The sequence below is a fragment of the Bubalus bubalis genome, chromosome 22 (genome assembly GCF_019923935.1).
Source record: "Bubalus bubalis isolate 160015118507 breed Murrah chromosome 22, NDDB_SH_1, whole genome shotgun sequence".
NCBI lineage: Eukaryota > Metazoa > Chordata > Mammalia > Artiodactyla > Bovidae > Bubalus > Bubalus bubalis.
In genome coordinates this window covers 31,611,840-31,624,316 of record NC_059178.1, presented here as the reverse complement: position 1 = coordinate 31,624,316, position 12,477 = coordinate 31,611,840, and the positions used below count along the sequence as shown (strand labels likewise).

The 12,477-nt window shown below is 45.9% G+C and overlaps 1 protein-coding gene across 4 annotated transcripts in view; it reads right to left on the bottom strand.

Moving 5' to 3' along the window:
* Positions 1-12,477, bottom strand: part of TAF4B (TATA-box binding protein associated factor 4b) — a 186,594-nt gene that overhangs the window by 32,187 nt on the left and 141,930 nt on the right. For all 4 annotated transcript variants that reach the window (XM_044934732.2, XM_044934734.2, XM_044934733.2 and 1 more), the window contains exon 15: positions 361-430. In XM_044934732.2, coding sequence (XP_044790667.2) covers positions 361-430 — 70 coding nt within the window. The remainder of the gene's footprint in view (positions 1-360; positions 431-12,477) is intronic.

Genomic DNA, 12,477 nt, shown 5'->3' with positions numbered 1-12,477 from the left:
CTCCACTGGAGCTTTTCATTTTTAGGCTTATAATACAGCAAAAACAGTTCTTGAAATTAGCCAAATTAGCCCTTATTTCAGTGTTAACCCACCCTTGCCTCAGCTTTCATCTGAAAATATTCAAACCTACAGAAAAGTTGAAGCAATAGTACAAGTAATACCCCACACTCCTCAGTTAGATTCAGCGGTTGTTAACTCTTCACCACATCTGCCCTTCCCACTTGTCTCACTGTGTGTGTGGTTTCTGATGAACCATTTGAAGATAAATTGCAACCATCATGTCAATCCACCCCTAAGTACTTCAGCATGGTATCTCCTAAGAAAAAGAACATACTCCTACATAGCTCTCAAGAAACGTACCATTGATGCCATATCTCGCATGCAGAAACAGACACCCACTCTGATCTTGATCTCCAACAGGCCGGGAATCCTGTAACCAAATGAAGAACTTGCCATTAGTCCAGTGAAACTGCATGGGATTGGTGTCTCTCCTTCATCCCTGCCCCACGGGTGCCTTGGCAATCCTTTGTCTGTCTCCAGGAAGCTTAGTCTTAGTTGTGAGAATTCTGTGAGCGTGGCTATTGCCAAAATCGTGGCTCCCCGTCCACTGATGGCCGCCCAATGGAAGTATGGACACAGAATTTGTTTTTTTGCCAGGCAAAAGGGAAACGCAGCGGGCTAGCGCCTCAAGAAGTATGCCCCACTTTCTCAGGAATAGGGAGGGGTTTTACATCCTCATGAAGGTCTTGCTTTTTTGTTTTTCTCCTGCCAATTTTCAAAACAGCCACAGCTGGCTCAGGCAACTCAGCAATCGGGTCTGGTGTCCCTGAAGTTATCAGCCCATGACCTTCTTTCTGAAATGCAGGATGCTACAAGAGAGTGTAGGGGGAGAAGAAGGCCAGGTGCTGAGTATAATCTATATGGAGTCAGAGAGTAATTAGCTTGGTGAAGGACAAGGCCAGCTCCAAGTATATGTTAGTGCATGCACGTGTGTTTAGTTGCTCAGTCGTGTCTGACTCTGCAGTCCCATGGACTGCAGCCCACCAAGCTCCACTGCCCATGGGGATTCTCTAGGCAAGAATACAGGAGTGGGTTGCCATGCCCTCCTCCAAGGAATCTTATTGATCCAGGAATCAAACAAGGGTCTTCTGCATTGCAGGCAGATTCTTTACTGTTTGAGCCATCAGGGAAGCCCTAGAATACTGGAGTGGTGCCCACTCCAGGGGATCTTCCCGACCCAGGAATCGAACTGGGGTCTCCTGCATGGCAGCCAGATTCTTTACCATCTGAGCTACCAGGGAAGCCCATTTGTTTGTTAGTAGTAACAGCTAAAGAATAACCAAGATTGTTTAACTCTTGGAAGCCTGTTTGGCTATGTGCCAAAGGCTGTTCACTCATTTCTGTTTGGCTGCAACATGGCCTGTCCGTTTTCCTTCAAGTCACAGATGTCCTTGTCCCACTGAAGCACCATCAAAGTTTCCTCTCCAGGAGAACGCCCATCTACTAATCGGTGTTCTGCGGATCAGCTGTCTTTCCCTAGACGTCACCTTAGATGTCACTGAGCAGGATGCGGACCCTGCTACTGCCCCTGCTCTCCCCAGGCCACAGAAAGCAGTGCCCTGTTGGCCAAAGAAATAAATGATACGTCCCAGGAACCGTGGAAGCCACCTCAGTGGGGCTTTTCAGACAGTTAAGGTGGTTCTTGCCAGTGAAATCGTGGGGAGGGGGAGTGCCTCACAACACCCAAGTCCAACAACCTTGGCGGGTGGCAGACTTGAGAAGCCTCACGTGGGAGGTTCTGCAGTCTCTTTCCTGCTGCTCCTCCTCAATCTCTCCTTAATTTTCTGCTGCTGAAAGAAAAGTAAGAAGTGAAATAAAATGTACCAAAACGGACTCGGAAAAACTGGGAGTCCTAACCAGAGCAACACTTACAGACTCACACTGGGCTTTTTCTAACTATTAGCACTGCCGATGGCATCATCTGACAAGCAGTGCTTGAAATAAGAAAAGGGGAGGAAGGGAGGTTCCTTCTCTTACTTGATGGACACTAAGTCAGAACAGGGGCTGGTGTGCCAGGCACGGGGCGAGGCAACAAGGATGCAGGCAGAAGGAGACGGTGTCCTGCCTTTTAGGAGATGCGCCCAGCTAGACAGGCAGGAGGCTGATCATACAGCAGCAGAGTTAATAGATGCCCTGACGAGGGCTCGTGCAGACTGCCCTGGGGGACACAGAAGAGGGGACAACTCATTCACCCCAGGGAAGCCTGAGAAGACTTTGTGGCAGCTTGGTGATCCCACCAGAAAGACAGGGGGAGCAGGAGTGGGAAGCAGAGCATCTTCCAGGCAGTGAGTGACAGAGAGTTTGCAAAGCACAGAGGCTCGAACAAGCAAGATGCCAGTGTTCTAAGAATAGCATTTCCCGGGGGGCAGAAGCAGGGGCAGGAAAGAGAGCTTCTAGAGCGGCCTGGGGAAGCTAGGATCAGAGCACATTTTACTGTAGATAGCCAGGCCCCACCTAATGACTCAGAATTCCTGGGGTGGGGCCCCGGGAATCTACCTCCGGGTGACCTTGGGGCCCGGCGCCCTGTGTGGGAACCAGCCACAGGCAACAAGGAATCAGTGACATTTTAAATCCTAAGAGTGATGCAACTAGACTTGTTTTTAAGAAATACTTTTTTTTTTTTCTTTTGGTGACAAAATGGAGAAGGAAGTAGATCAGGCAGAGACCGAGAAATAAATCAGGAGATTATTCCAGCTGTCTCATGGAGCTCTGATAAATGAAAGCAATTGGAAGGTAGAAGAGGGGGTAAATTCAAGAGATATTTCCAAGGCAGAAACAACAGAACTTGATGAGCAATTAGATGTGGGTGGTGAAGGAGAGAAAAGAATCAAGGATAATTGTGAAGTTTCTAACTCAGGTTCTTAAGGATTGGGGAGCCCTGAAGAGAAAGATGGAATGGAGGCCAAGCAGAAGCTTGTATTCGTAGGGCAGGTAAAGGGGATTCTAAACAGGGTTTGGTTTTGAGCATGTGATGGGGAGGTGCCTGAGGGCAACCAGAGGTCCAGACTCAGGGATAGGGGGGTCAGTCCTGGGGGGAAGAGCTGAGCTTGAACACGTGGCTTTGGAGGCGTGACTCACAAGAAACTGCCCACGAAGCCCAGGGAGGGCCTGTAGATGGGATGTGGTCATCACATTATAGAGAGGCCATCAACATTTAGGGGTATTTGGAGACTCAGAAGGAAAGCCGAAGGAATACAAACGTAGAGAAGAGACCTGTGGACACAATGGGGGAAGGAGAGGGCGGGATGAATTGAGAGAGTCGCATTCACATATATACAGTACCATGTGTAAGAGAGAAAGCTAGTAGAAAAATGTTATAGAGCGCAGGGAACTCAACTCCCTGTTGTGTGATGACCTAGAGGGGTGAGACGGGGGTGTGGGGTGGGAAGAAGGCTCAAGAGGTAGGGGATATTTGTACACATGCAGCTGATTCACATTGTTGTAAGCAGAAACCAACACGACGTTGTAAAGCAATTCTCCTCCAATTAAAACAACTAAAAAAAAAAGAAACAGCCAAGAGGGAAGATGAGAAACAGTGTGAGATGGGGTGGGAAACTGGGGTGAAGAAAGAGTTTCAAAGAACAGAATGAATGTGTCCAGTGTCGGAGCAAGGCCTGGCAGGTATGGTAACTGCAAGACCACGGCTGACCCTAGAGAAATCCATCGTGAAGTTCTGGGCCCTGAAACTAGACCACAGCAGGCTGAGAAAGGACTCAGAGGCAGGGAGGGAAAGACAGTGATTGTCCATTATTCTTTTTAAGAACTTGTGAAGGAAAAGGGAGCTCAGGGAGCAACCAGAAGGAAATGGCAGAGTGATACCCAGAGGTCTTTTTCCTTTTGGAACTTTTTACTGTATTAACATGGCATGCCAGAATGTGAACCATTTGATATAGTTATTGTTTCCTACATTCTGTAGACCAAGAATTATAAGAAATATTTTCTATCCCAGCAATTCCTAAGGTACGGGCTCAGCGAGTTCAAGTGCTGCTATTTTTTCAGTTGGAATACTTGAAAGCCATATCTACTCATATCACTTCATATTCTCGCAGTGAGAAAAAATTAATACCAGGGTTACAAGTGAGCTTACTTAGGAAAAGGGATGTAAATGATAAAGATGAGGCTCAAAATCCATGTTCTTTGCATAAATCTCGCATCACAAATGTGTTGTTCTGAGCAGAATATGACCCATTTAATCCTCACAACAGTTCAGTAATAATGTAAATAACAGCAAACACTTATACAGAGTTTATTACATTCCAGGCGATACCCTAAGTGCCTCAATATATAAACCTAATCATTGTAACTTGGGTATACATTCATAGGAATATATGAAATATATTTTCCTTGTTTTTGCTCTTTTGGTAATATGAACTGAAAGAAGAAATATTAATACCACAAAGGAAGACCCCCTAACCAATGAAATCTGAAATATATAGTAAGTGCTTTTCCCTCCTTTCTTCTTCATCTTAGATGCTGGTACTCAACTTCCCAGTGTCATGACTGTAAATAAACTTTATGCCTTTCTTATTTGTTTCTAGGATGAGGGGAGGATAACATCTTTTCCTTTCTTATGTGACTTTCTTTGAAAATATGCATATGAAGTTCCTCAAAAGTAAAAAATTTACCCTTGAAAGAAAAAAAAAAACCATCATGTCCAACTCTTTGCAACCCTATGGACTGTGGCCCGCCAGGCTCCCCTGTCCATGGGATTCTCCAGGCAAGAATACTGGAGTGGGTTGCCATTCCCTTTTCCAGGGAATCTTCCTGACCAAAGGATAGAACCTGGGTTTCCCGAATTGCAGGCAGATTCTTTACCATCTGAGCCACCTGAGAAGTCCTATGAAAAAAAATAGTATTGCCCAAAACAATACCTGAAAAAATATTTTTCAAAGATACTATTATTATCCCATTTTATACATAAGGCAACTGTAGCTAAGAGAACCTAAGAAACCCACTCAAGTTCACAAGGTTAGGTAGTGATGGTGAATTTTTTTTAATGATTTTGTCATATTGAGAAATTAAGGGAAACGGCTAAACATGAAAGTTAGAAACACAAAAGGGCCAGAGCCAGAAACAATCCAAATGTCTTCTAATGAGAAACTTGGTAAACAAATTTTAGCTTATTCCAACAACAAAATATAGTAATCAAAAAGAACGAACTACAAGTACATGCAAGAACACAAATGGATGGCAAAAAAGTTATGTTGAGTGAAAAATTGAGCAACCAAAGGAATCCATACTGTATGGATCCATGTATGTGAAGCTCCAAAACTGGCCAAGCTAGTTTCCAGTGATGGAAGTTAGAATAGTAATGACTTGAGCTAGGGTGGAGGCAAGGGGATGGGGGCTCAAAGGAAATTTCTGGGGTAATAAAAATGTTTCCTATGAAGGTGGTCATCCCAAATGTAGTCATATCTAATTAAACTTTACTTTATTATCATTTTTATTATTTTTAAGCCTAGAGTACAGCACTTGATAGTCCCAGGTGATCTCCCATCCAAGTTCTAACCAGGCCCGACCCTGCTTAGCTTCTGAGATCAGACTAGATCAGGTGCATAAGGGGTGGTAAGGCCAATAGGAAAATGTCCAGAGCTAATTGATGAACCAAAGCCAGGGAGCAGGCTGAAGGGCTTGGTTTGAAACCAGAGATGCAGGCTTAGCTCCAGACAAGCCTCTAAGTCCTGAGAAAGAGGACCAGTGAGCTCAGGGCCTGGGCAAGGGCCAGCTGGGGGGCTGGCATCCAAGGCTCATGTGTCATTTCAGCTGGAGGGTTGAGCAGGGGAGAATTCTTTTCCAAGCTCAGAGGTTCTTGGGGTTAAGGACATGAGGGCCGGAAGAGAATCCCCTCTTTATAGATAAGGACCCTGTGAGTTTTATTCATGGTCCCACAGCTGATTACCCACACAGCTGGGATTAGCACTTAGTTCTTTCAGCATCAATAGGATAAGAGGCAACTGGAGGAGTATTGTCAGTCTCGTCTCCGCAGCTAATGAGGGCTCTGAACCCGGCTTACGCAAAGCAAGGATTTCTGGTCGTTTCCTTCATTTAATAGACATTAATTAATCACCTCCCATTGACCACGTGCTTTTAGGTACCGAAGATCCAAAAATAAAAAGCCACTGCCCCATCCTCAGGTAACACAAGGTTGGTTAGGGGAGGCCCACGGGAATAGACAACACCTATAGTATGAAAAGCATTAAGAGGAGGGAGGGGATAAGAGTGACTAGTCGAAAAATTCTGCTGAAGTTTTGGGTTGCAAAGTCTTCATGTGTGCTCAGTCGCTCAGTCGGGTGCAGCTCTTGGCAACTCCGTGGACTGTTGCCCACCAGGTTCCTCTGTCCAAGGGGATTTCCCAGGCAAGAATACTGGAGTGGGCTGCCGTTTCTTTAAACTTCTGAGAGGATGGGGCAGGCTGAGGATGGGGAAACTGAGGAAGGAGTTTAAGAATAAAATAATGGGACTTCCCTAATGGTCCAGTGGTTAAGAATCCATCTTGCAATGCAGGGGATGCCAGTTTGATCCCTGGTGGAGGAACTAAGATCCCACTTCTCACAGGGCTACTAAGCCCACGCATCTGGAACCCATGCAACACAACTGGAGAGCTCTGGTACCACCATAAAAAAGGCTGCATGATGCAATTAAGACGTGATGCAGACAAATAAATAAATATTTAAAAAAATAAAGCTGCCTATCTCTATTTTAAAAAAAAAAGAATAAAATCAGGGACGCCCATGTGCAAAGACCTGAGACCCTGCCCCTTCTTCCTCCCCACCCAAGACTCCAGGCCCCCAAGGCAGCCCTTAGCCAAATGCACCAGCCAAATGGACCTATCACATCCATTAATGCCCAAAGTGCCCACCAAGAAACTGATTTATATACACCCCCCCCAAATAAATCTAACAGAAGCAGGACCTTATTCTACAGTTAGCATGTCCACGATGAAGTTAGGACAGAGTTTTGGTGAGTGGAAACCTGCTATTTTTAAGCACGTTGCAACCAGCAAAATGGTCTTAGAACAGTCACCTAAACCAGTTCCACAGGCAGCAATCCTGGCAGGAGCCTGCAGGTTTTATCAACCACTATCTCCTGAATCCAAGAATCATGCACACTGGCTGAAAGGCAGGCTACGGCTCCGCCAGTGATGGATAGCAGAGCGAAGGCAGCACTAATGAAAAATTAATGAGAGCAGTTACTTCCATAAGAAAAATGATCTGTTCTCTCCCACCTTTTGTATTGATTTTTGACCAGTCCTGTAATTGGAACTGTATAATTTTATCCTAAGGTAAAGGCAGGCAGAAGGGCAGAGTGTGGGAGGCTTTCCGCCACTTGGCCAAGCTTCACCCTGGGAGAAGAGTCCACGTGCGAATCTCCATCTCTGTAATGGAAACCTGATCCTCCCCAGCCCTGGCTAAGTTGCCTTAGCCCCAAGTCATTTGAAGGTTACTGACAATAAATGACACACTAATATTCCCAGGTCCACCAGCCTTCTGGGATCGCCTTTTCTATGTCATTCGATTAAAATAAATACAGCCTTAACCTACGTAATGCAGGAAGCCCCACCTCTCTCTCAATTTTTTAGGAATTCCTTGAGAAGGTATTTCTCCTTTATCAGATGGTCAGCGGTCACATCTCACTCAATTCTAGCTTCACCTCTCCCACCTCTTCTGAGCTCACCTGCCCTACCACTCTAGTGGATACACACACTCCTTGCCACACCAAAGACACTGACCCAAGGCAGTACCAGGTTAGGTTAAAGAAGACTTTACTGGAGGTTGGAGAGTGGAAACCTGGTTTGCTTTGCTCACCACTGACTCCTAGGTGCCAAACCACCACCCTGAGTCATCATAGGAGCTTAAAAATACTTATTGACCTATGGTAGTCAATTCATGGAGGCAGAAAGTACCAGGGTCCCTGGGGGGTGGGAAGTTACTGTCTAATGGGTATAGCGTCTCACTTTGGGGGGATGAGAATGTTCTAGAGACAGATGGGGGTAATGGTTGCACAGCAGGGTGAATGTGCTTAATGCTACCAAACTGTACACTTAAAAATGGTTAAGATGGTAAATTTTATGTTATATATATTTTGCCACAGTTTTTTAAAAAGTTGAATGGAGTACTGATATTATGAGAGAAGCCTGCAACTCAGGGTAAAAAAAAAAAACCTAAAACAACATTTGACCTCAGAATGCCTAACTTCCCCAGCTTGTAGGGTGGCTGTTCCAGAATTCTCCATTGAGTGCTTCGAGTCTATTTCTAATACAATCCAACTGGAAAGAGGCCAAAAAATATTAGAACTTCTGTGTTTATATTTGAATTCATTCTTTAAATTTTTCTATTTGGCGGTAGATTTACATATGCATGGGGCTTCCCTGTGGCCCAGATGGTAAAGAGTCTGTCTGCAATGCAGGACACCCGAGTTTGCTCCCTGGGTCAGGAAGATCCCCTGGAGAAGGAAATGGCAACCCACTCCAGTATTCTTGCCTGGAAAATCTCATGGATGGAGGAGCCTGGTGGGCTTACAGTCCATAGGGTTGCAAAGAGTTGGACATGACTGAGGGACTTCACTTTCTTAAATATACATAATATAGAATAGCGTAGCTAAGTTGGTGCGGTCATATCCAACTCTTTGCGACCCTATGGACTGTAGCCTACCAGGCTCCTCTGTCCAGGGGATTCTCCAGGCAAGAATACTGCAGGGGTTGCCATGTCCTCCTCCAGAGGATCCACATGTGTGGCCCAGGGTGGTAGGGATCAAATCCTCATCTCTATGTCTCCTGCATTGCTGGGTGGGTTCTTAACCACTAGGGCCACCTGGGAAGCCCATAGACTAGTGTAGATGCACATGTATATAATTTATAAATAAATATAGTGAAGGAACCATATCAAAGGCTTTGTACTCCAAGGTTGTTCAACAAACTCTGAAGACCACCATTAGTGGTGATGACTTTGTAGTGTCTGGCTCACCCACTGGGCTGTGAGCTCCAGGAGGGCAGAGGTCTTTGTTTCGTTCAGGCATGTATCCTGTACCCTGGGCCAGGTAGGTGGTAAGTTCTCATTCAGTAGTTGGATGAAAGAGCCACGGTTGCCATTACTGACCCTCTCCTTACATGCAGGTGCTTTTAGCCTGTATTGCTGGGGCCCCAGTTTCCCTGGACCATCTTCTCTTCTCCTGCTCCTCCTCCTCTTCCTTCTTTGCCACTCCATCTCCCACGTTTTAAAAAACTATTCCTTTTTCTTCTTATGTGTGCGTGTATTTATTTGGCTGCTCTGGGTCTTTGTTGCCATGTGTGGGCTTTCTCTAGTTGTGGCCAGTGGGGGCTACTCTCTAGATGCAGGGCACAGGCTTCTCACTGCAATGGCTTCTCTTGTTGCAGAGCGTGGACTGGGGGGTATGGGCTTTAGTAGTTGTGGTAAACCAGCTTAGCTGCCCCTCAGCTTGTGGGATCTTCCCTGAGTTGGGGTGGAACCTGTGTCCCTTGCATTGGCAAGAGGATTCTGAACCACTGGGCCCACAGGGAAGTACCCATTTCCCAGTTTTTAAATCTGAAAAATGAGGACATCAGAGCAGATTCTTCCAGAGTTCTTAACCTTCTATAATGCCTAGTTCCTTGCACAAATGCCAACTGCCAGACAGAAGTCATTCCAAGTGACAATGAGATTCTGTGTCAGGGATGGAGGCACCTCACCCTCTGCTGCCCCAGCTTCAAGGTGACTTTTGGAACTTGGTCTGACTTTCATCTCAGCCACTGACAAACTGCCAACACCTCCCCTAGAACACCGAAAGCCACATACCCTATCTAAGGTCACCGGTCAGTGCCTTTCCAGTGTTCAAAGTAGGTATTATAAAAGCTGGCCCTTTTGAGGGTGGAAAAACAAATCTACATCAAGTCTCCATTAAGGTCTTATTCCTCTAGAGTCTGTGTCTAGTGAGAAATCTGTGTTTTTGAGGACTTGGCCCAATGTTGGCTTTGCAGAGAGACAGTCCTGGACAGAAGTCCCTTGTCCTCCACACGTTCTCTGGGCGGCTCCAAGCAAGCTGCCTGCCTAACTGTCCTGGGTCTGAACTTCCTTTTCTATCACATGGGACCTGTCACGTGGGACCACTGGGAGAATAAAAAGACGAGTACACAATAAGATGCAATTAAATATAAGCACAATTACCACTGTTATATTCAGTTTCACCTGTAAGTGAAATGAGAAATTAAATCAGTTTTCAGAAAAATTCAAAAATTTTGAAGGGCTACCAGAACTATTCAAGGATGGAGCTCAAGGTAACACACTCTCCAAGATGTTTCTTTTTAAAAAATATTTATTTGTTTTATTATTATTATTTATTTGGCTGCATCAAGTCTTAGATGTGGGCTGGGAACTCTTGGTTGCTACATGTGGGATCTAGTTTCCCAGCCAGGATCGAACCTGGGCCTCCTGAATTGGCAGCATGGAGTCTTCACCACTGGATCACCAGGGAAGTTCCCAAGGTGGTCCTTTTTTCCAGTTCTGCTTTTCTTGGATGTATGAATTCTTATTTATTTGGAGGAAAATGAATTCTAAAGCTTTTTTTTTAAGTGCTTTAAAAATTCTGGACTAATCAGATAATTTTTAATCTTATAAATCTAATTAAAAGACAGTAAGACATGGGAGCTCCGATCAGACATAAGGTGAGGGATCTTGCCTGGCAGGGAGAGTGTGACAGCCTGGTCCCAGAATTCCAGAGCCCCACGTTTCTGTGAAGACTGTGCTGTGCTGTGCTGTGCTTAGTTGCTCAGACGTGTCCAACTGTTTGTGACCCCATGGACTGTAGCCTGCCAGGCTCCTCTGTCCATGGGGACTGTCCAGGCAAGAATACTGGAGGGGGCTGCCATGCCCTCCTCCAGGGGATCTTCCCAACCCAGGGATCAAAGCCAGGTGTCCTGCATTGCAGGCAGATTCTTTACTGTCTGAGCCACCAGGGAAGCCCCTGTAAAGGACTAGTTTTTGGTTAATCTCCAGGGCCAGTTGCTCCTCTGCTGGACAAGTGGTGGTTAAACCCCTACTTGGTGAAATACCTCACATTGTCATTTCTGCATGTGACCACTAATTTCTCAAACTCTCACATTCATGAAACAGGGGAGGGGAGAATTAGTTATTAGGAAATACTTCTGAGTATACTTAGGACTGCTGTGTGCTGTTTCTTATCTTTTCAATCTAATTTCAGCCCTGGGCATGGATTTCAAATGAAATTCTTCTGGAGGTGGTCTTCAGATGCTTGGTGATTAATGCTCATGCCGTCCTTTGAGGCCATGGGCCACCTTGCAAACTGCTGCTAATCTGGGCTCAGAGTGTGGTAGAAATAGCCTGGCCCAGAAGTCTGGAGCAAATCCAGCTCCTTCATTTGTTGGCATTAAAAACCACCTGGGCAAATAATGAGCATTCTTATGCCTTGGTTTCCACATCTTCCACAAAAACAAAGCTCAATAATATCTGCTTTGCCCGCCTCACAAAACCTTTCTAAAGATCTCATGAAAGAATGGATACAAGGGACTTCCCTTGTATGGTCCCTTGGTGGTCCAGTGGTTAAGAATCCACCTTCACATACAGGGGCCACAGGTTCAATCCCTGGTCTGGGAAGATTCCACAGGTGGTTGTTGTTCAGTCACTCAGTCATGTCCAGCTCTTTGCGACTCCAGGGACTGCAGCATTCCAGGCTTCCCTGTCCTTCATCTCCCAGAGCATGCTCAAACTCATGTCCATTGAGTTGGTGATGCCACCCAGTTCTCCTCCTGCCTTCAATCTTTCCCAGCATCAAGGTCTTTTCTAATGTCAGCTCTTCACATCAGGTGGCTGAAGTAGTGGAGCTTCAGCATCAGTCCTTCCCATGAATATTCAGGACTGATTTCCTTTATATGTGAAGGAGCAACTAAGCCTCTGCACCACAACTATTTGGAGCCTGGGCTCCTAAAGCTTGTGCTCCACAACAAGAGACGCCCCTGCCCTTAACTGGAGAGCAGCCCCTGCTTGCCACAAGAGGAAGCCCTTAGGCGGCAGTGAGGAACCAGTTTGGCCAGAAATAAATAAATTCATTAATAATAATAATAAAAAAAGAATGGATGCAAAAACTTTTAGAACCATACAGAAGGAGGTCCCAAGGTTACAGAGACCCTCTGAGTCCGCCCCTCAATGGAAAGGGTCAGCTTGGCGGGGAGATTCCATGACCTAGACACACCTGAGGAGTCTTTGGGCCTGGGGCGTTCTGGAGACGGCCGGTCCGTAGGGACTGCAGGTCAGCACACGATTCTTCATGTCTGACCAGAGCCGCTCACGTTCACAGCCTGCCCAATGTCGGGCAGGTTAGGATCAAAGTGTCCTGGCTGGGGTTCCGTCCAGATACCGCTGGTTCTTCCATGATTAAACAGTTAGTGGCTCTGACTCCCGCAGCTTC